The sequence below is a fragment of the Arxiozyma heterogenica genome (assembly GCF_036370985.1).
Source record: "Arxiozyma heterogenica strain weizmannii chromosome Unknown scaffold_7, whole genome shotgun sequence".
Classification (NCBI taxonomy): domain Eukaryota; kingdom Fungi; phylum Ascomycota; class Saccharomycetes; order Saccharomycetales; family Saccharomycetaceae; genus Arxiozyma; species Arxiozyma heterogenica.
This window is the reverse complement of record NW_027042660.1, coordinates 217,205-240,920: the sequence shown is the minus strand read 5'-3', so window position 1 is coordinate 240,920 and position 23,716 is coordinate 217,205. Positions and strand designations below refer to the sequence as shown.

At 29.9% G+C, this 23,716-nt stretch overlaps 11 protein-coding genes across 11 annotated transcripts; 6 read left to right on the top strand and 5 right to left on the bottom strand.

Moving 5' to 3' along the window:
* Nucleotides 1-432: 432 nt before the first annotated feature.
* SKI8 (SKI complex subunit WD repeat protein SKI8) lies at nucleotides 433-1,725 on the top strand (the record flags this gene model as incomplete). Its single annotated transcript, XM_064861254.1, has 1 exon — nucleotides 433-1,725. One exon carries the CDS (start codon nucleotides 433-435, stop codon nucleotides 1,723-1,725), a length of 1,293 nt encoding a protein of 430 aa, XP_064716931.1.
* A 376-nt stretch (nucleotides 1,726-2,101) lies between these two features.
* CLG1 (Clg1p) lies at nucleotides 2,102-3,445 on the bottom strand (the record flags this gene model as incomplete). The annotated part of the gene is made up of 1 exon (XM_064861253.1): nucleotides 2,102-3,445. One exon carries the CDS (start codon nucleotides 3,443-3,445, stop codon nucleotides 2,102-2,104), a length of 1,344 nt encoding a protein of 447 aa, XP_064716930.1.
* A 2,168-nt stretch (nucleotides 3,446-5,613) lies between these two features.
* On the bottom strand, nucleotides 5,614-7,896 carry KIP3 (tubulin-dependent ATPase KIP3; the record flags this gene model as incomplete). Its single annotated transcript, XM_064861252.1, has 1 exon — nucleotides 5,614-7,896. The coding sequence occupies one exon, from the start codon at nucleotides 7,894-7,896 to the stop codon at nucleotides 5,614-5,616; it is 2,283 nt and encodes a 760-aa protein (XP_064716929.1).
* A 1,349-nt stretch (nucleotides 7,897-9,245) lies between these two features.
* MDM34 (ERMES complex subunit MDM34) lies at nucleotides 9,246-11,150 on the top strand (the record flags this gene model as incomplete). The annotated part of the gene is made up of 1 exon (XM_064861251.1): nucleotides 9,246-11,150. One exon carries the CDS (start codon nucleotides 9,246-9,248, stop codon nucleotides 11,148-11,150), a length of 1,905 nt encoding a protein of 634 aa, XP_064716928.1.
* Nucleotides 11,151-11,535: 385 nt separating this feature from the next.
* BOL2 (Bol2p) lies at nucleotides 11,536-11,790 on the bottom strand (the record flags this gene model as incomplete). Its single annotated transcript, XM_064861250.1, has 1 exon — nucleotides 11,536-11,790. The coding sequence occupies one exon, from the start codon at nucleotides 11,788-11,790 to the stop codon at nucleotides 11,536-11,538; it is 255 nt and encodes an 84-aa protein (XP_064716927.1).
* A 654-nt stretch (nucleotides 11,791-12,444) lies between these two features.
* COQ6 (putative N,N-dimethylaniline monooxygenase COQ6) lies at nucleotides 12,445-13,866 on the bottom strand (the record flags this gene model as incomplete). The annotated part of the gene is made up of 1 exon (XM_064861249.1): nucleotides 12,445-13,866. One exon carries the CDS (start codon nucleotides 13,864-13,866, stop codon nucleotides 12,445-12,447), a length of 1,422 nt encoding a protein of 473 aa, XP_064716926.1.
* A 561-nt stretch (nucleotides 13,867-14,427) lies between these two features.
* NIF3 (uncharacterized protein) lies at nucleotides 14,428-15,306 on the top strand (the record flags this gene model as incomplete). The annotated part of the gene is made up of 1 exon (XM_064861248.1): nucleotides 14,428-15,306. The coding sequence occupies one exon, from the start codon at nucleotides 14,428-14,430 to the stop codon at nucleotides 15,304-15,306; it is 879 nt and encodes a 292-aa protein (XP_064716925.1).
* A 751-nt stretch (nucleotides 15,307-16,057) lies between these two features.
* PWA37_004773 (uncharacterized protein) lies at nucleotides 16,058-17,524 on the top strand (the record flags this gene model as incomplete). Its single annotated transcript, XM_064861247.1, has 1 exon — nucleotides 16,058-17,524. One exon carries the CDS (start codon nucleotides 16,058-16,060, stop codon nucleotides 17,522-17,524), a length of 1,467 nt encoding a protein of 488 aa, XP_064716924.1.
* A 902-nt stretch (nucleotides 17,525-18,426) lies between these two features.
* On the bottom strand, nucleotides 18,427-20,259 carry ARB1 (ATP-binding cassette family ATPase ARB1; the record flags this gene model as incomplete). The annotated part of the gene is made up of 1 exon (XM_064861246.1): nucleotides 18,427-20,259. One exon carries the CDS (start codon nucleotides 20,257-20,259, stop codon nucleotides 18,427-18,429), a length of 1,833 nt encoding a protein of 610 aa, XP_064716923.1.
* Nucleotides 20,260-21,080: 821 nt separating this feature from the next.
* COG1 (Golgi transport complex subunit COG1) lies at nucleotides 21,081-22,418 on the top strand (the record flags this gene model as incomplete). The annotated part of the gene is made up of 1 exon (XM_064861245.1): nucleotides 21,081-22,418. One exon carries the CDS (start codon nucleotides 21,081-21,083, stop codon nucleotides 22,416-22,418), a length of 1,338 nt encoding a protein of 445 aa, XP_064716922.1.
* A 374-nt stretch (nucleotides 22,419-22,792) lies between these two features.
* Nucleotides 22,793-23,632, top strand: SDT1 (nucleotidase; the record flags this gene model as incomplete). The annotated part of the gene is made up of 1 exon (XM_064861244.1): nucleotides 22,793-23,632. The coding sequence occupies one exon, from the start codon at nucleotides 22,793-22,795 to the stop codon at nucleotides 23,630-23,632; it is 840 nt and encodes a 279-aa protein (XP_064716921.1).
* Between the last annotated feature and the right edge of the window lie 84 nt (nucleotides 23,633-23,716).

The following is a 23,716-nucleotide window of genomic DNA, read 5'->3' as shown; positions in this document are numbered from 1 at the left end:
ATATATATATATATATATATGTGTGTGTGTGTGTGCGTATCCTTTCATTGGACTATGGAACAGGACCACAATGCATCTCTCTAATAGTTAAATAAACAAATTATTACGCCTTTTACTAGTCTTTATCTAGTGGTCTTCTTTATTAATAATTATGTTACATCTAGGAGGAAAATGTTGCCAATGGATTCATTTTTGAAATTGAAAATAATTGAAATTTTGAGTTTTGCTTTGTACGAAAGTCATTATAATAGACCAATTATACACAAATAAGAATATATTATGTATATACATATATATATATATATTGTTACCCTGTTTTCTCGAATGTGTTTCTACTTACTACCCAACTTCAATATTCATAACGGAGACTCTATAGAACTATTATAGACAGTTAAAAGGAAAGGAGAAGAAGACAAATATTTTTTTGCAACAATGTCCAAAGTATATATTCCAACCACAAACATCGGTAAAGCACATGATGCTGATATTTATTCTATCTGTGTTACTTCACCATTTACAATTACATGTAGTGGTGATGGTACATTAAAACTATGGTCAAACTCTCAGCCTGCGAAGACTACCTCCGAGAACTCTGAAGATTTTGATAGTGGTAATATATCTATGAGTCTATTGCGTGTCAAACCTGATGTAGCACAGTTTGTAGATGGCAGTGGCTTACATCATGTAGATGCATTCTATAGTGTTGAAAACAATGATATCGGAACCATTCTTATTATTGCTACGGTATCATTTAGTGGCACAATTTACTTCTATCAATATGACAATGAGACTCGTCAACTGATCCTACTTGACTCGATGTTAACAACCGATGAATTAAAAAAGTCATACTGGTCAATTAAATGGATTAAAAGTGATGACCTAGTTGTCTCTCATAGATTTGTTTCATGTGACATTAAAGGTAACACGTATGTCTGGAAATTCCAAATTAAAAACCCCGACACCAACAATTTAGAGTTAAAATTGATTCCACAAGGTATCATCCCATCCAATAAACCTGTCGTTGCAATGTGCGTTGATGTCTCAGCGAAAAGAGGTTTGATCGCTACAGGGTTTGCTAATGGCACAGTCATCGTTTCACAATTGGCCACCTTAAGACCACTTTACACATTTGAAGGATTTGGTATTCAAGGTATAGATTCAACAAGTAGTAATTCTGTAAGAACTTTGCAATTTAGTCCCGGTGGGACGTTACTCGCTGTAGGTAACGATTGTGGATCCTTTGGATGTGTCACTTTATATGAAACAGAGTTTGGAGAACGTGTTGGATCCCTAACTGTTCCCTTAGGTATAGAATCCCTGTCCAGTGGGGGATCTACTGGTAACACTGGTTCTACAGGTGGTCCAAAGAAAGGTAGCATTGGAACATTCGCACATAATGGATGGGTATTCAATTTGTGTTTTAATCCTAGTGGAGAATATTTGGCTACATGTGGGTACGATGCCAAAATCAGAATATGGGATATAAAGACAAAGGAAAGAGTAGCCACATTAAATATTAGCGCCAACGACATTGAAATAGAAGAAGATATCATGTTGGAAGATGAACAAGGTGATTCTTTGAATCAACCACCCATTTTTGATGTTAAGTATTTTGCCAAGGGAATTTGTTCCAACAATAGGTCGATGGAAAACGAAAGTAATGAGGGATTATGTTGTGTCTGTATGGATAGAAGTATAAGATGGTTTAGAGAAGCAGGTAAATAAAGAAGAACAAAAGAAAAAATTCTTTTAGGAAAAGGAAAAAAAAAAACTACATTTAATTTGATGTATATAGAGATATATGTATAATTTATCTATGTATATATATCATTAATGGTAGTTAGCAGCACCTAATTGCTAATATAAATTGTCGATGAGAAGGGACCAACTAAATTATGATTAATGTAATGTGTAACATGTGAGGAAAAATACCAATAAAGAAAAAAAAACTAAAACAAAAAAAACACTTATAAATCATAGAGATATTAATTGAAAACTGTAGCATTAAGCTAACAAATAAGGCCCATGTACAAAATTTAAAAATTAATCCACAAAGATACAAAAAAAAAATCTTGAATATGAGTAATGCAGTTACCAAAATTCAATACACTATATTGTAATTTATATTATTAATTGGGTTTATCATATTAAAACTTTTAAAGTCTGGATAATAAAAACTATTCATATTAGTATTAGTGTTATTATTTACAACAGTGGGAATAGCAGCATTAAATGCATTAACATTTTGGTTCCAATAAATATTGTTATTGAGGTTCGTATTACAAATATTGTCACTATTGCTGTTATTGTTGTTGTAAGCTCCTGAAAAAGAATACATCGGGTCTACTTGGTAATTTTGTTGTTGTTGTTGAGGTACTACCGATGAATGCGGTATAAAACATTGTTGTAATGGTACTGAACTTGACATATAGTTTTGTTGTTGTGGTATAACATGTTGGTAGGGCAGCGATAATGGTATTGTAGAATAATATTGGTAATCATTCGAATTAGGCAATACCACATTGTTTATAGGCTGTGGTAGTTGTTGAGGTAAAGAAAGAGATGGTGATAATTGCGGTAATGATCCTTGACCGAAAATATAATAATCATAATTGAAACCACCATTCCTGTTAGTAAAATCTGTATCTTTGATAATAGATGGGGATTGTAAAGGTGAAGAAAATAGGAAAAAGTCATTATTATTATTATTATTATTATTAGTAATAGTACTATTGTAACTATTATTATTATTACTACTACTATAATTGTTAATATTATTGTTGTTATTAGTTTGTTTTTCTCTAATAAAATTTTCATAAGAATTTAATAAAATATCATAGGATGCAAATTTATCATCAAAGAGTCTCCAATTCAATACGGACAACCAATTTCTTTCCCAGTCGTTCAGATTGGCTATGGGGATCCCAGTAGCGTGCGACCACGATTTATTTGTAAAAGTTTTATCGTCATTAAATTTATTGGCTAGAATAAAGGATATTATAATGTGTTGATAAATCGAATTGATTGAAATCATTTTTAAGTTATCTTCCAATAAGTCAATTTTATTTATATATTTGAATAAGATGTCTAAACTCTGAAATATTGTAATCTTAGGCAGTCTTGTTGCATCTAATACTGATTTGAGTTTATTTAAGTAATTTATCATGTCATTATTAATATTATTAATATTATTATCATTGTTGTTATTATCTATTTCATAACTGTATATTGAAGGATTATTAAATGCTATTAAACTACATTTTATAATGAAATCAGACATTATTTGAATATCATAATCTAAAATTTGTGATACACCACCATTAACCTTATTATTATTATTATTATTATTATTATTATTATTAGAAGGAATATTATCAAATATATTATTAGAATTAGAGTTAGAAGGCAAACCAGCAAAATTATTATTCCATTGATATTGTAACATTATGAATTATTTAGTGATAAATGTAATAACAACAATTAATAAAATAGAAAAAGGAAAACAAAAAAAAAAAAAGAATCAAAACACAAAGTAGGTCAAATTCCTGTTGATATACGTGTATCTGTGTATGTATGTATGTATGTATAATATTAGTAATATTGTGTATCTTTTAAAACATATCAAAACTATCCATATAACTATAATGGTAATGCTTCTCCAGTACTACTAGTAACAGTAATCGGATATAATTATTATTATTATTATTATTATTATGACCACTACTGCTCGTCCCAGGCTACTAATATAGTCACAACAACTACTAATTGGATCAAGACATTATATATAGAAGAGAAGGCTGAGAATATATATTATATATATAAAATTCTTCAAATGTTGTACATAGTGTTTCCTACCCGGCCGTTTTTTATAGAAACAAGCAAAACATGAGCTAATAATAATAATAATAACAATAATAATAGTAATATAGATAATAATAACAAGAATTACAATAATAACCACGATGACGATGATGGCGACAATGACAATAATAATATGGAAAAGTATCTCGTTCTTTGCTTTGAAGTAACCAAACTCTAATGCTGTAAAAAAGACATTGAACCCAATTCCGAACACCACTTTTAACCATTTACTTTTTTATTTTTCATGTTTTTTTCTTTTTCTTTCTTTTTGTTACAAATGACGAACATTTGGACCACCTGCCCTCTCTGTTCCTTCCCCCCCCATTCTACTACTAGTAATAGTAATCGTAATAATGATACTAGCATTAGTACTAGCACTATTAAATTTATTCTTTTTCGCTCTTCTCTCTTACTAACGACACTTCACCCATTATGATTTATTTCCATGAACTCATTTGTTGTTCATTGTTTCCATTTGTTAGAGCATTGAGAAACAATAGAACCCAAGACACAACAAAGAGACAAATGAAATTGGTCGATTGCAAGAATAATAGAATGAATAATAGCAGCAACACCAAACAACAGCGATAATGCTAACTACACATCCAGACACCCCATAGAGCTACAAAAGCATAAAAAATTTGCAAAAAAAAAGAAAAGAAAAAAGAATGAACATAAAAATATCTTTTTTTTTCTTTTCTTTTTCTTTTCTTTTTTCTTTTTGTTATTGTTGTTTCTTCTATTAATCAATTAATCAATTATTCTTTCTTTTATTTATTTATTTATTTATTTATTTATTTTTATTTCCTTTTACCGTGTTAATGAAAAAACACAAACGAACATTGTTGAGGAATAAAATCAAATACAACTGAATTTGAGGAGCTTTTCTTTTTTCTTTTTTCTTTTTTCTTTTTTCCTTTCTTCCTTTCTTGCACATTTCTGGTTTAAGAAATACCGGCGGATTTTAGCGCTATCACCATACAATAGAAGGTAATCCGATAATTGTCTCTGTTTTATTTATCTACTCAATACAGAAATAATTATATAACACCCATACACTACTTTCAATACAACAGGAAAAAATGGCTGGATTCTAATATTTTATTATTAATTTTATTTTTATTTTTATTTTTTCCGGGGTTGCAGTCGTATATAGTGATATATGTACATATCACCATCATTTAATCGAATATCCTTAATTTAAAGTAATAACAAAAAAATAAATAAATAAATAAATAATAGCAGCAATGAACAATGATGAAAAATATCTGAAGGAGTAAATAAAATTTAAATAGAAAAGGATGAAAATAAAAAGAAGAAACAAGAAAGGGGCCTTATAAGTTTTATTCATAACAACACGCTGTAAAAATCTAGAACTCCAACTGATTCTCTTTCACTTTATTAAGTTTGACAATGTTTCTTTTTTATGTTACGAGCAATCTTCGAAGATATTCAAACCCAACGAAAACCAATACGTATCCCTCACGACAACTTCTAGTAGTTTAATTAAATTTTATATGGATCATTGGTATGAAAAGTTAATAAAATAAAATCATACAACATTGTATGGCCTCACTAACGTATTCCTTCTAGTACTAACTTAATACACTCCAGAAAAACCAATGCAATTTCAATTTTCTACATATCTATAAATATACCCTTATATTTTGTAGTATATATTATATTATGTAATTATTATCATGATTTTTTTATTGCTATTCCTATTAAATGATGGTTGTAACTTCAAATCCATCATTCTCTAATCATAGTTATATCTTGTAAACTGATATCTTCTGTATATGATGGTATTAGAATATTATTATTAGCATTATTGTTAGTAGTGGTATTCATTTTTATAGTAGTTGTATGATCATGATCATCTTTGCTTAAATATTTCAATGCAAATCTATCAAATTTTTTGTCGAATTCTTTTATTATTAATTCCTCATTTACTTCATCACTTGTATTATCATTATCAAAGATATTGCCTGCCTTGATGATTGATAATATATCATTTTCTTCATTGATATCACTAATGCCATTCATTAATTCCTCCATAATATCTGTTGCTCCTATTAAAACATTTTTGTTATAATTACTCATTATTTCATTTACCTCATTATTATACATCTTAATATAATAATTCAACGACTCTTCTCTTTGATTCTGATTTTGCTCACAGTATCTTGTATTGATATGTTGTTTGAATTTTAGTAAATACTGATCCGATATAAATCTGATCCTTTCATTAATCTGTTTCTCATTACTGTTAAATTGCTGTTCTAATCTTTTAATATTTTCATCAAGAAAATTGTTACCATTATTGCGGTTATCGTTACTCACTTTTAATTTAATAAATTGTAAAAGTCTTCGTTTAACTAATATTAAAGAATTTATTATATTCATGTTACCATTATTATTATTATTGTCATTATTAGTAGCTAGTATTATGTCTTTTTTTATCACTTGTATCATATCATAAATCTCATTATTTGCGTCATATATCCTCTTTTCAATTACATATTCTCTATTTTGTAAATTCCTTATAACTTTTTTCTGTTCATTAATGATCTTTAAATATGAACTTATATGTCTATTTAAATTTTGCTGGTTTTTAATCATCTTAGTCTTAATCTGTTTGGCCCGGTTTGCATATTTTAATGTATTTAAAGTCTCTTCGTAATGCTGGCTGCTTGGTGATATACAAACTATCATCACCGTCTTACAATTTCCACCAAGTGAAAATTTTAATAATCTCGTCAATTTGGAATCTCTATATGGAACATGCTGTTTCTTTGTATCCGAACATAACGCATTAATACAATTACCCAATGCTAATAAAGATTGATTTATCTTGGCACCTTCAAACAGCCTCTGTCCTCTATTTTTAGTAGCCGCTGCCCGCTCACTACCGGCTAAATCTATTATCGATAACGTACCAAAACTTTGCACATTAGTCAAATCAATCATCTTATCATTCTGTACAATCTGTATCTGTAGGATTGAGTGCGATCTAGACGACACAAGATTAGCTCCAGTGGGACATGTGGTTCTATTTTTGTTACCACGTTCAACTAAACTTAACACATCCTCCACGTTCCTTGGCGAATGATAAGATAGATTAGACACAAGGATTTTTTGGTTCGAATCCTCTCTGATGACAAGTTTATGACTAGGAGTATCGGGGTCCAATAAATCTCTTATGTTTTCGTTGTAAATCTCTAGAAAGGACAACAAAATCTCGAAATCCTTCTCATTTTGCAAATTTTTGATCCTTTTAAAAAGATCGTTCATTGTACGATATATTATCCCTGGATCATCTGCTGTACCATTAATAGTGTATGTTTTCCCACAACCTGTGGCACCGTATGCAAAAATGGTACCATTGTATCCATCCATTACAGAATCTAATAAAGGGACCATTAGACTATTATAAATGGTTTCTTGTTCGGTTCTCATATCAAACAATTTATCAAATATAAATTTAGTTTCATTATTGCCACCACTATTACCATTACCATTATCATTACTATTGCTATTATATCTAGAATTACTAGTACTACGTTGTCTCCAACCGGTATGGTTTCTTTTATATTTTAATGCTGTATTATTGTTTTTACCACTGTTGTTGATACTATTATTGATATTATTAATATTATTAATATTATTATTAACATTTCTATTATTCGGGTTAAATATAAGCATTTTATCATCAACGCAATTAACCAAAGACCATATTCCATTCGGACGCGGAAGGTCGTTATATAAATTACCAGAAGAAGAAAGAGAAGAGGAAGATGACGATACACCTCTTTGTGGTAATATAGGCAGTGGTGAAGAAAGAGAATTTTGGTTTAATATCACACGACTATCATTATCATTTTCATTTTTGAAAGTACTATTACCATTTGCATATATACTTCTTTCTTCTGGAATAAGATGCGATATCTCCCATTGATTAAATGGTCTAATTCTTACAGCTACTGTAATTGAAGATTGTCTATTTAAACCTTCAACAGCTTTAGACCCCTTCATTATGCATTATGATCGAAAATAACAAAAAAAAAAGAGAGAAAAAAAGATAAACCTATGAGAGGGGAAATAATAACGATTATCGACCTTTTTTTTTTGAGTATTCAACTGTTTAATTACGAATGTTCTTTTTTTTATTCGAAAGTTAAAAATACAGTTGTTTAGATCATTTCAAATTTACTTTAGTAAATTACAGTTTTCATACTGATCTATTTTCGATGTGCGGATTTTCTTTTCTTTTCTTTTTTTTTTATTCCAGATAGGTATAAATCAAAAACGAAAAAAAAAAAATAAAAATAAAAATAAAAATAAAAATCAAAATCAAAAAAATATTATTCTAATTATTGAAGATCCAGAAGGAATCGATCCCTCGCCTTTTTTTTTTCCCTTTTCATTTTTTTTGTTTTGCTTATATCCGGTATGTTTAAAATATTCTTAAGAATCGAAGATAAGAAAGAGAGAACGATAGAAAGAAATGCCCTATATATGAATGCAACAGTAATTCAAAATTGACTATTATTAGTACGAATATAAAACTTCTCTACACCATCTAAGATAATATTTTTACTTGTACTACAATGCACCACATACATGTAACTGCTTGAATGGATATCGCTTGCTCTTGCCATATGTGTTGGACAAACCAATTATAATGAAAAATTGACGAAACATAAAAAAAAACGTCGCAACGCAATGCCTATGAATTCCGCAGGAGGCGGATTAGGAATCCTCTGGAACAATAACAATGGGCTTGCATCTTTCTTTTGTCGTTTTCTTCGTTCATTGGCTATTGTCAGGTAAGGCGGAATGTTATTTCCCAGAATATACCGGTTCAGCTGTCCCTTTTTTTTTCTTGTTAGGTTTTATCCGTAGGCACGGGTTTTATATTCCACCAATCACGGAAGTATAATTCTGCAATTCCGACAGAAAATAAAACTGAGGGGATTTTTTTTTTTAGAATCTAATTCAAAAGATAAAATTCTTAAAAACAAAAAAAATATCAAAAATAATATTAAAACAAGTAAAGAGTTTAAAAATAAACAATTTTCAATTCTATTCGCTAACTTCATTGCTTTAAAGATGCATACAAGATCGAAGGTTTAGTTTTATTGTCCTGAAAAAATTAGATATTCATTGACGAGTGGTGCGTAAGATCTATTGATTTTATTCTAATTTATTTATTTATTCTGATTTTTTAATCTTCCTTTTTCTTTCTTTTTTTGCAATAGTATATTACACACAATTTTCTGATCTTTATGATAGTCCGTTTCCTTCTTATAAGGAATAAACAAGTACATAAATAAATTAAATAATTATTTTCAAAAAAAAAAAAAAATAAGGTCACCAACCAAATGTCCTTTAAATTTAATGAAAATTTATTTAAAGATGAAGATTTTAATGAAAAAATTAAACAAAAATTAACTAATTTATTAACTAAATCTTTAGTCAAAGATGATATTCCCAAATCAAATTCTATTTATTATGATGTTACAAGTTCATTGAATAATAGTAACAGTATCGGTAGTAGTACCAGTGCTGTCACTACCGCTACTACGGCCAATAATGTTATAAGGTCATCTACTGATAAATATAGTAATTTCACTACCTTGAATAATAACGCTGGATTGTTTAAGACCAGTAAGGTTCGTAACTCTTCCACAATCATCTCTACAGGCACAAATTCTGTTAATAAAAGTTTGAGTAATTCCAATAAAATATCAAATTTTTTAAAAGATGAAATAAAAATCACTAAAGTTGATTTCCCAATGATACCGCAAGTTGAAATTCTTGATATGGATATAACTACAGAGCCAAGGTCTTTAATTAAAGCCATAGGCAATATATCCTGCTGCAATGCCTTTATCCAATTAGAAACTGTTATCGAATCTAATCTGTTAATGACCACTTTACAAATGTCGCCTAGTTTCATCACCCCACGATTAATCGATAATAATTCTTTTAAAGTCCCAATCACCATGACTTTTTCTAGGATCAAATTAGAAGCTATCACTAACGTATTTATGAGAAATCATGGCATATCCATATCCTTTAATGACGTTTCTTTAGATTTTAAATTTGATTGTTCAATCAAAATCTTACAGAACACAATAGAGAAAAAATTGAAAAATTCCATTTACTCAATATTCAAAGAAGTTCTACCAACAGCAATTTTTAATACATCACAACATTGGTTAAATCCAAATAAATTCAATCAAAATAATACCAACTCTAGTAATAATAATAGCAATAGCAATAATAATAAAAGTAAAGATGAAATACTGACAGAGATTAACAAAATAGTATTGGATGAAAATGATTTGCAAGAAATATCGATAGAAAATATGTCTAAATTAGCATCAATTATAAAGTCAAGGTATACATTATCTCTACATGGTACTAACCCACTCATATCTAATTCATATCCAAATAATTTTATAAATTTTAACGGTTGTTTAGAAAGACAGAATTTATATAGATTTATTTCCGCCATGCCATCACTACAGAATTTCTATCATGGCAGTAAGTCAAACAATAAAAGGAATTTTATTGCGAATACTAATGAGACCAATGCTACTCGATCGAATTCTATTGGCTATCGTGTTACAGAGTCACATCACATTAAAGGTAATAAAATTAGATGCACTACAAATAATGAAAAGGAGAATTATTTACCACAGGATGTTTTGGATACAGGAAATTTCGAATTAAATGATATCATTAATATTCAAAATAAATTGTACGAAAGAAATTATCATAATTCCAATCATATAAATAATGATACTAATAGTAATGTCCAACCAAGAAATAGAGTAATAAGATTAAATAAGTTGTTAAAATCAAAGAAAAACAAGAAATTGAAAGAAGAGACAAAAGAAAAAATAAATGTTACTGCTGGTTCCAAATCCACTATATATACCAGAGAAAATAATCAAGAAAAGTTCTTTGAATCAAAATTATTGTCCGAGACAAAGGAAATGAATAAATTCGTAGATTCTCTATTAACCAATACTGTAAATAATGGGACAAATTCTGGGAAGCCATCAGATAGTTCACTTTCCTCTCCAACAATCTCTAAATCTATTGGGTTTGTAGGTCTAAATTCTTACAATTCATTATGGGGCTACAATAATAATATAAACAATTCTATTATCATTAGTACAAATGATATAACAATATCTCCTACTAGAAGGTTATCGGCACATTCTGTCATTAACACGCATACACCAACAGTATCACCACCACCTTATAGTTATTAATTCCTGGCTGTATCATTATCACTGTTATTCCTGTTACTAACTTGTTTTTGCACATTTACTAATGTCTTTTCTGTATATTCATATATCTACATTTCTTTTTATATTAGCATTTATTTGGTTTGTATGAATAATTTACTCATAGCATTGTAATTATTAACATAAAAATAATACAATAATGCTCTTTTTTTTTTCCTTCTTCGTTTTTAGTACTAATAATATCAATTATAAATAAAATATGGCCATTATTATTATTATTATTATTATAAATCTATATATCTTACATAGAATCTGGCGTGCAAGTCATACAAAGAAACATATATATTCTTAATGTTATGTTTTAATGACAACAGTTCAGTTATTATATTTTGTACAGTTTAAGATTATATCAAATGACAATCTTAGACCATTCTTCTTCTGAATAGCATTTACAACTAAAGGCATGAATCTGCTTTAATTCTTCTCGTAAAGCATTATTAACTAACCTGGATCTTTGTAATTTATTTTTCCCAATGAATTCATTACTTACTACTACTACATCAAATGATTGACCACAACCATAAGATAAATCCGTCACAATACAATTATACACGTTTGGAATTGTAGTCTCGATCTGTTGACGTAAATCTGTTTCAGTGTACATTTCTTTTTGATCTTGCTTTATTTGTTGAACTCTTTCCAATAGTGGATATGAAAAGTGAAATCAATAAACCTTAAACCCTTATTTATATATATATATATATTTTTTAAAAAAAAATATTATCATTTAATTAAATTATTAAAACTGCACTTCCAAGTTTATTAAAATACTGATTATTTGTAGTCTGGAAAGACCTTTCTTTGAGAACTACTAATTTGTTATCAAGAACCTATGTATATTTTTGTCTGATATTAGCGAAATTTTTAGCTACTGTAATTTTTCCAGAATTTCTCGGGATTCTTAAATTAAATCAATTGATCAGAATTTTTAAATTGTTCAATTTGTATGACTCTAAATTTTATCTTACCCGATTAATAATCATCTTTATTTTACCGACATAATTCTGCCCACAAATAGGGTTAGATGTAACATTAACCTCAGATTTTAACTAACTTACCAAGTTATAGACATTTCAGATACTGCAATAATTAGCAAAGATACAATATGAATAAGTGAATTATAATTAGCAAAATACAACAAAATCGAAAACTGAATACCATACTCAAATATACATGTATTTACATAAAACATTGTACCAAACCGTACATATGAATATATATATATATATATATATATATATATATAACGTTTGTTCGTTTATCTACCTGTCATTATATCTGCAATAAGGTTTTTCACAGGATTAAGTTGATTCACGATATTTAAACCTAAAGATCTCATTGCAACGACAGGTGTGAAATCAGTGTGATACAATTTATGTAATTTATCTGCCATCCCTAACCTAATATTATTAAAACCATAGCTATTAGCCCAGTATGGTTCCAAACTTAAAGCAGAACCAATATCTTGCCCACGCAATGTGGCTCTTTCCAAACAGTTTAGTAATTGTTCTATGTCATGTTGTCCCATATTTAAACCTTGACCAACCAACGGATGTGTGGTATGTGCAGCGTCTCCAACAAGTGCAACACGATCAGTTACATAGGAATCAGCGTGGCTAAATTTTAATGGGAAACGGGCCCGTGTTCCTGGTACTACGTCAACCACTAAGGGTGGGAATTTTTCATCGATTTGAGTTTCATCTTTAAACGAACTGTATACTTGATTGATTCTATCATCAATATCTTCAATTATCTGTTCAGTTGTTAATGTTCCTTTTTTAAATGCAGCTAAATAGTACTGAATATCAGTTGTTGTCAAAATGAATCCAGCGTTAACCATTTTAGCGAATAATTTAGAATCCATCTCCATTAATATCGATGACATTTCGTTTCCACCAGTGGACCAAACCATCGAAGCATTATCTCCGGGCAAAGGTAAATGAGCTAAGGGGCCTGTTGGTAAGAACCTTTGCCAACCACGCAACTTATAAATAGGTAAAGATTGGGGATCTAATTTTAAAGTTGCTACCAACCCCCATGTATCATATTTCCATCCACGAGAATATAAACCAGCAAAGTTCCTTACTGGTGAATTAAAACCGTCGGCACCAACCAAGAGTCTAGTTTTATAAATCTCACCATTAGCCAACTCTACCAGAGGCCATGACGTTGGATCTCCTTTGACACTAGAGGTTATTGATTTCACTTTGCAATTATCAAAAATATTGACTCTTGAATTAATTGAATTGGTAGTCAACTTGTGCAACAAAGAAGATTGTATATTTAAAATCTCAATCATATAAAGCATTTCTTCTCTTTCAATCTCCAAAAAGGCATCTGTAATACCATCGTTTACATATAATCCATCATATGGTTGAATCCTATCTTGAAGTAAAGCAACTTTTAACTTTTCAGTGAGGAATTTCATAGATTGTGGCGTCACAGAGACTACTCTATTAGTGAAATAACTTGGAGGGTCGTAGTAAAAATCACCCACTTTATTTAGCAGGTCGTTCCCATCTACTAAAGTAACATTATATTTGGATAAGATAGGGGATTCTTGGATCCCTGTGGCTAATGTCAAGCCTGCTGGACCACCACCAACGATTAAAATATCTGTTATTTTAGGAGTAGACTTTGTGGATGTGGCCAATTTTCTAATAAATCCTCGAGAAAACATATCTTAATCAAACTCTGTTGTTAAAAGAATGAAAACAAAATTATTAAACGAAATACAAACTAATGCTAATTTCTCGAACCAAAACAAAAAAAAAAAAATCAAAAAACCAAAGACAAATAACAAATCTTTAAATCAAATAGCTTGCCCAATTGGGAAAAATTTAATTAAAAAGCAGTAATAACTGCTAATACACGTAGTATCTTTATACATACATGTTACCTACACATTAAAAATATCAATATAGCGATTTTACTGTTTTCCAACCCTTTAAATGTCTATTTCACTCGATTCGTTTTATTTTTTTTTTTCTGTTTTGTTTTTTTGAGAAAGGAATATTTTTCTTTAAAGGGTAAACAGAAAAAAAAAACAAAAGGAAATATCAGCGGGGAGGAAATATAGAAAAATAGTTAGATGATTTATAAAAAGAATCGGATGAAATCGTTCATATAACATTCTCGAGAATTTTGTGTCTTGCAAATACTTGCACTCACATGCACACACGTATATATATATTAATGAACTAGGTCAAAGTAGCTATCTGCTTACAATTGTTCATAAAGAATGGCCTCACGAGCATTAACAAGAACTCAATTAAACAGTATTTTAAAGACTTTTGTATCACATTACCCTGAGAATTTTGCAGACAAAGCCTGGGATAATACGGGTCTACTAATCAATTGTTCTGTTGCAGATGACAACTTAAGACCAGCAGTGAAACCAAAGATTTTGCTTACTGTCGATTTGACTAACGCGGTAGCCCAGGAAGCTGTTGACAATGATTGCAATTTGGTTATTGCGTACCATCCATTCATTTTCCCTTCATGGAAGTTTTTAGATCCTGTTAGGAATACACAACATAAATCAGCTATTCAGTTAATTCAAAATTTCATCTCTGTTTATTCTCCACATACAGCCATGGATGCGGCTAAAGGTGGAATAAACGATTGGATGGCATTAGGGTTAGTGAAAAACGAGTTTACTTTGATAGATAAAATTGTCTCCATTGAAAAAGTGGCATCGTTGCCACAGGATGAATCTGTTGGATACGGCAGAATTGTCACTTTAAAGGACCCGCTTAATCTAAGCACTCTGATTGATAATATTAAACAATCCTTGGGCATCAAAGATTTACAGATAGCGTCTCCATTTGGCGATCCATCACACCATAATTATGTGAAAAAGATAGCATTATGCGCCGGTAGTGGTAGTAGTGTGTTTAAATCCATACCTGATTGGAAGGATATTGATGTGTTTTATACAGGAGAAATGTCACATCATGAATTATTGAAGATTAAAGAGATGGGCAAGACGTGTATTGTATGCAATCATTCAAATACAGAACGTGGCTACCTAAAAGATGTTCTTGCTGGTAAATTAGCCAGTGAGGGATTTGAATGTATTATCAGTGAGGCAGATCAAGATCCATTGAGAACTGTATAAGGCAGATGTCTTTGGTACTTATCACTTTAATAGTTGTTTTTTTACTTTGTTTGTATAGTTTTTTTTAATTTTCAAATAGAACCCTACACTAGTAGTCAGCTCCTCAAATAAAAACAACAATTCTTGTAGATCAACCCTATCTTATCTCTGCCCACACAAGGGATTTTTCCTTTTTATTTTTACTCTTCCTCCCCCTTTTTTTTTTCTATAACCTAGGGTTCAATATGTGAACACCCATACCCCAGCTGAGAATATACTGTCTTATGCAGTAACGGCCAAAAAGAAACGACAGAAAGAATAATTTGTTGAATTTCTTTCTGTCTTTTTTTTCGTTTTTTCGTTTTTTGCCCCTCTTTGATGTTGTGTTAGTGGCATTCGAACTTCAAACAGGAAAAGGAAGAACAAGAAAGAAAAAAATAAAGAAGGAAAGAAAGTAATTGTTGAGCATTCTCCCTTTTTTTGCACTACGCAAAGAAGATGATAAGTTTAATTTATTATAAACACATATTGAAAACAAAGACGAGTCTTTTTTTTTTTTTTTCTTCTTTTATAACTCAAATCGTAACTTCAATCTTTGTTACTCTTTTAAATAAATTTAAATCGATACTCGAAAACTAATTTTAATTAGCACTCCAAAAGACAGTTGTCACAGGATAACTTTGATACAATTAAACCATAATTTATCTTTGATTTAATTCAGAACTTCAAAACTATCAAAAAAATAATAAATAAATAAATAAATATTGCTGTAATGTCGTCAGACACAATGTATTTCAATAGGTCACGAATGCTGCCTGCTCACAACAAAAACAAATCACATTTACCTCAACCTAGCCCCCTCTCCATGAAAAGATATAAATCTAATAGAAAATCATTGGAAATGATGGGTAGGAGGTCTGAACGAGAGAGTAGGTCATCAACTCCGACTCCAATGGATCTAAACTTACCAGAAATACCAAAATTACAGGTTTTACCTAATGGTCAGAAACCAAATTTTGGTAATAGTAGCAACAATAATTATCATCATCATCACAACAATAACAACAACAACAGCAGCAGCAACAACAATAATAGTAATAATAATAATCACCATCATCATGGTAACAATAGTCATAGTCATGGTCATTCCCACAACCACAATCAGATTAATAAAAATAATGATTTAGCTACAACTCAAAACAAAAGTCACTCCAGAAAAAGGTCTTCAAGTGGTGGAAAATCATTTAAAAAGGATAAAGAAACAGATGTTGATAAAAGAAATAGAAACACCAAGAGAGATTCACATAAGAAAGCGGATAAAACAAATATTGAATCAGCTGAAGATGTTACTAACCAATTAAAGAATCTTTTGATTAATAATAATAATAACAATAATAATAACAGTAAGAAAAAGAGCGGCGACAATCTTAAAAATAATGTGACTGATTTGAAAAATATGAGTCGAGTACAAAACAATCCATCCCCTTTAACCACCTTTCTAACATCTCCAATTATTACTCCTGAAACTATTCCACCCCAATTAAAGATAGAAAATAACTCCATTCTTGGTAAAACTCCATTATTAGTATCTATTCAGCAAACTACACAAACCAACAATACAAATACTCAACAACAACAACAATCTAATCACAAAATACTTAATAATTCAAAGGTTGTTAATCACGCATCTAACAATATCGCTCCTTTACCCCTACAATCTCTTCCCGCTCCTGTTCCTACACCTACATCTAATCCCACCACATCCACTATGAATGCTAATGGTAATCCACCTTTACCAATTTTGAATGGTATAGTACATTCTCCAATCATGCAACCATTGACTTCTTTCCAAGTACCTAATAATGTTCCACCACTCCCATTTGGAAACAATAATATGAATTATAGCATTACTAATGTCCCTTTACCTATACCTCCCTTTATGGCGCCACCACCATCGGTGTCTCATCAAAATCCATTGAATTCTCCTAATCTATTGAATGCAAGAGATAGTAATACCAATGTTAAAAATGTACTTATCTCCCCCGAACTAATATTAAATGAAGATGTTAAAAAGACCTCAAAAAAAAGCTACAATACCAGGACCAATACTATTACTAATAATATTTTAAACAAACATAGCAAATGTACAGCTAAAAAAACTTCACATACTTTTGCCGGTGCCTCTTTTGCTACTGATATTCCACAAGAATGTAATTTGCCCAAACCTAGCTTTTTATGAATTTATTTCATTTCAAATTGAAACTATTATTTTTTTTTCTCCTTTTTGTATCATTTGAATACTTCTTTTTTTTTCTATTAATTTTTCTTTTTAATTACTTCTTCGAGCTTATGATAGATTCGTCTATTTTATATTATAATATTTTTTTGTCAATGAGTAAGGACTTTTTTTTTTGAATAAGTTGTCCAAAATTCAGTATGAGACAATTTATTCAATTTTTTTCCATATTTTTTTTATTCAAAAACTTTTTTGAAATATCCTGTATTATTTGTTGTTAAAGTAATGAACATTATTGAATTAACAGAAACTATGAACATATGCATATGTTTTTATGTTTTGTATTTTATCCTATTTTATTTTATTTTATTTTATTTTATTTTCACTTTTTTCGATCATTAAGAAATGGTAAATGAGAGTATTCACATATTTTCTATTTCCATCCTATCATGCTATCAGTATCATTATTTTTGATTATTCTTTGCTGTTTTAGTTTTTATTTTTGTGAAAAAATTTTTCATATATTTTCTGCATTATTCTTTAGGTTGCCTGATAAATAAGTAGATATATTCATAAAAGTCGTAGATATATAAATATATACATTTATATATGTTTCATATATTCATTTTATACAAATATGCTTGAATAAAAAAAAAAGTCTTTCATGAGAAACAGATATTACTCAAGAGAATTAATTACCTATTTGTATATTTTAATCGTGTTTCCATATGCTTTTACTTTTCTCTTTGGGTTATTCTTTATATTATATATTATATAATGTATACAGATTTTAAATATACAAATTAATAAATAAGCAAAAATATATAGAGGAAAATATATATATATATTAATTTTAGAATTCAAGAACAGAAAGGATAACATAGACAGAAAAATGATTTGTTATATTACAACACAACATTCTTTGCTAACTTGCTCTTGTATTCTAAAATAGTACCATCCCATCTAGTAGCAGTCTTGTTTTCAACAACAAAAATATCTTTAGCAATCTTATCCAATAATCTGAAATCGTGTGAGACAACAACTACACCACCGTTGAATTCATTAATAGCTTCAGCTAAGGAATCAATAGTTGGGATATCTAAACCGTTAGTAGGTTCGTCCAACAACAAGACATTGGGTTGTTCTAAGGCTAGCAGGGCAAAAACAACACGAGAACGTTGACCTTCAGATAATGTTCCCATTTGAACAGTTTGAGCTTCACCAGTTAAACCATAACGACCCAACTGACCTCTCCAATATTGAAAATCTTGTGATATATCGGAGTATTTATCACGAACGAATTCCAAAGCAGACTTAGTCAAGTCTAATTGATCTTGAGAATGTTGTGAATAGACACCTAATTTAACATGAGTATGTCTGGACACACGACCAGATTGAGCAGTTAATTCACCAGTCATAATTTTCAACAAAGTAGATTTACCAACACCATTTGGACCAACAAGTGCGATTCTTGAATCCATATCAACACCGAAATCCAAATTTTCATATAAATTATGTTCTGGATTACCATCGTAGGAGAAAGAAATGTTATCGAATGCTAAAACTGGTGGAGGCAATCTTTCAACAGGCGGAAATCTGAAAGAAAAGACCTTATCTGGGACGACTGGTTGAATTAAACCATCAGCTTCCATCTTATCTAAAATCTTTTGTCTGGATTTAGCTTGTTTGACCAAGTTGGCATAAGTACCAGCAGAAGCAATAAATTTCTTGATATGTGCGATTTCTTCTTGTTGTTTATTGTATTGTTTCATTTGGTTAGTCTCCAATTCAGTTCTAGTCTTTACATAAGAATCATAGTTACCACCATAAGCTGTCAAATGTTGTTGTCTCATATCGATCATATTAGTACAAACACCATTTAAGAAATCTTGAGAATGAGAAACAAGGACCAAAGTTCTATCGAATCTCTTCAAATATTCTTCTAACCAAACACAAGCTTCTAAGTCTAAGTGGGCAGTTGGATCATCCAATAATAAAAGAGTTGGTTTAACAAATAATGCTTTGGCCAAAGCTACACGCATTTTCCAACCACCAGACATATCTTTAGTCTTCTTTAGGATAGTTTGAGAATTGAAACCTAAACCGATAAGGATAACAGCAGCTCTGCTTTCGAAAGTGTCTGGGTCTAAAGAATCGATTCTTTCGTATAAAGGTTCTAATAATTCTGATTCAGGACCATCCTCAACAATAATCTTTTCTACCAAATCTTCTAATCTTTTCAATTCAGCTTGAGCTTCTCTAACAACATATTCCAATGCAGAATATTCGGTTGGTGCAGCTGGTTCATCTAGAAGATAAATATCGATGTTTTCTGGGATTGGATATTCTCTAGCTGCAATAGCTTTCAAGAAAGTAGACTTACCACAACCATTTTCACCTAAAAGACCGTAACGTCTACCATAGTTTAATTCTAAAGTAGAGTCTTGAATTAGAACTTTACCATGGAATAACAAAGAGACAGAAGTCAATTTGATATCACGAGAAGTTTCTAACGAAGCCAAGACACCGGTGACAACACGATCAGATATACCATGCTCGTCTTGTTGTAATTTTAATTTTTCGATTTCAGCAGCTGTGGCCTCAGCTTCATCAACTGGTTCATCCTTGCTAGCCTTCTTACTTCTACGAGAAGAAGTCTTACCAGCAGCAGCTTTCTTAGCCTCTCTTTCAGCTTTTTTGGCTTCTCTCTTAGCTTTAGATGCAGAAATTGGTGGCATTATCGATGTTTCAATCTATTGATAAACTTCAAGTGGAACAGTTCACTTCTTTGCTGATATTAACGTTACTAAAGGAAAGAAGAATTCAATAAAACAAAGAAGTGAAAAAATAAAAAGACAAATAAAAATACAAATAAACAAGGAAGCAAACTAACTAAGTAGTTACAGTATAGAAAATATTTTAATAAATATCAAAAGATCTATGTAATATAAGAAATGCTGTTAGAGTATAGCAGATGGCCATGTATTTATGGATATACTGCGATATACTACACTACTAAATTAAAATATGTTGATTCGGTGTAGTCATTTTTCTCTTTTCCTTGGAGAAGCTCATCGAATTTTATTTTTTTTTTTGCAAAAAATTTCAAAAAACTTCAAAAAAAAAAAAAAAAAACAAAACAAAAAAAAGAAACAAACAAAGTCCACGTGATTTTGGTGGGTGTGTGGGTGTATAGATTTGTCGAAACTTTCGTTGGCTCGAAGAATGGATGGAGGGATTTATTCTAATCTTCTAAAGAAACACAAGAATAAAATTAAAAGATTATGATTGTATATGTGTGTATGTGTGCTTGTACATATCTACTATATTTAAGTTCAATTGCGGCTAGTTGTGGATGATACAAAGGAAAGGAAACTAGATGACAAACAAATTAGATGTGTGTGGATCAATGATAACGGAAAACGTGCTATTTGAAGAATAGATTTCCACCACTGTCACTTAGCTTTATTCAGTATTCTTCGTTTGTTTATTAATCTGCATTGGTTTGAAGGGAAAGAGATAAAAAAAACATTAAAAACAATAAAAAAAGAAAGGAACGATGGATAATACAGTATTACAATATTTTAGAGAGCATCATGTTCCTCAAGTGAAGGATAAGCTATTACAAGTAACGCAAGACTTGGCCAAAAATGACGATTTATTAAACCAAAATTTGAAATTACATTATAATGATATTTTGACCATTACAAAAAATGTAAACAATTTATACGTTGATTTACAGGACATTGATACGAAATTTAGACAGTTTTGTTTCGATGATGCTAAATATCAGTTGAAGAAATTACCTGAGTTTTTACAATATTCACAATTAAAAGATAAAAATACCGATAAAGATAAAGATAATAACGTATATGATTCTAATTCAAAGAACATAGATGATAAGGATAAGAACCAAAATGAAATAGAATTGTTATTGCTTATCTCGCAGTGGTCATTATCTGTATCTAAATTCATTTCTACAGCAGCTCAATCATTTCCTAACAATATAAATGAAAATACCAATTACACCGATAATATATTTTCTAATTCAATGATTGAGACTCTATTTGAAAAATTTGACAAGTTGATTGAAGACAATCATAAAGATATATCCCTTGTAGATCCAAATTTTAAATATTTCAAATCAATCAACGAGAAAATTGTCTCTTTACAAAAACACTTAATTACAAATGCAAATATGATTAATTTGAGTCATTTACAATGGATACGTTTCTTTAATTTGATAAATATAAAATCAAGAGATGTATTACCTTGGGATTCAGATATGGTATCAAGACTAAATGATATTATTATGGATAAAATTATAATGTTAGTACTTTCTGCTAATGGCAAATTTAAAGATAATGATACGATAAATAAGTTTGTCGACTCTTCAGAGTTCAACCAAAGATTGATAACTCATCTAAAGAACAAAATTCAACAGAATTTAACTAACTTGAAAGATGTAATAAAATCAACTGCAAATGGAGAAATAGAACAAAATATGATTTTAGATAGAAATGAAGAATTGTCTTTGGTTGGATACCTTGATATCAATTCACTTATACATAATTCCAAGTTAATATCACTTGGATTGACTAATGAAAGAAGACAAAAAATTTATGATCTAGTGGAGCCTGTGATTCAAATGATTCACAATTTGATAGATTATAATTGTGACCATGAATCTTTGAAGTCTTTACAGAATGAATTGCTTGATATCTTGAAAGAACAATGTTTAGCACATATTACTATAGATAATGATTCGAGAACTAAGAATGATGATATAAACTCAAATACCACTGCTCTTATTAATAATTATGTTGATTCGTATCATAAAGATAGTTTTGTTCATCTAATTCAATCTCAAATACAACGATTAGAGAGTTTACTTTAAGGTATCATATTGATATTAGCTAGCAAATATATATATATATATATGGAATCTCATAAAGACATAAACTCTGTGGTTGTTTTTTTTTTCTTTGCATTCTTTTCTGTTTATTTCTGCATTTTGTTTGTAAAATATGACAACGTTTGTTTTCCCTTTTTAGGGTTTTATTTTTTTTTCCCCTGTATTAAATTATCAATATACAAAGTTATGCATATATTATAGAGGGAAGAAGCAAGGGATATTTATTAAAGAAGGCTGGATCTTCATGTAGATGAACTAGTAAAGATTTAAAATCCATAACTTTAAATCCAGTTAAAGAGGACGAAGAAAAAAGAAAGTTCAAGCGTTATTACTTTTTGACTTGTTTTATATGCAGGATGACTATTAAATATAAAGAGGAAGAGGAATATAGACAGCAGGTTGCTAAACAAATAAGATTAAATCAAATCCATTTAGAATCCTTAACACATCCAGGATCTAAGATAACTTTCCCTGTTGATCATCCAAACCCGATTCCAAAACCTGGGACAAGAATCTTTTTCTTTGATATTGATAACTGTTTGTATAAATCTTCCACTAGGATTCATGATTTAATGCAGATTTCAATTGAAAGATATTTTGAAAATAAATTAAATTTGTCTCCGTTGGAAGCAAAGAGATTAAATCATACATATTACAAAGAATATGGATTAGCCATTCGAGGACTAGTTATGTTTCATGGAGTGAATGCATTAGAATACAATGCTTTGGTTGACGATTCTTTACCATTACAAAATATCTTGGAACCGAACCTTAAACTAAGAAACATTTTAATTAAATTGAGACGCTCGAAAAAATTTGATAAATTATGGCTGTTTACTAATGCCTATAAAACTCACGCGTTGAGAGTTATTAGATTATTAGGGTTAGGTGACCTGTTCGATGGAATAACGTATTGTGACTATAAGCAAATTGATACATTGATATGCAAACCTGATGTAATGGCTTTTGAGAGGGCAAAATTACAAAGTGGATTATATGATTACAAGGATGCTTGGTTTGTTGATGATAGCGGTTCAAATATTGCTACTGGTCTTCAATTAGGTATGAAACATTGCATACACGTAGTTGAAAATAAGGGAAGTAAAATGCATGAAATCTTGGGTCAGAGTCCTCCTGGTTCACAAGTAATACAATATATCACAGACTTACCAGATATCTTATCTGAACTAGCATAATAACAATATGCAAACAATATATACATATACTTATTATTGTTATTATTATTATTCGTTAGGGTACGTGCAAAGATTTATAATATA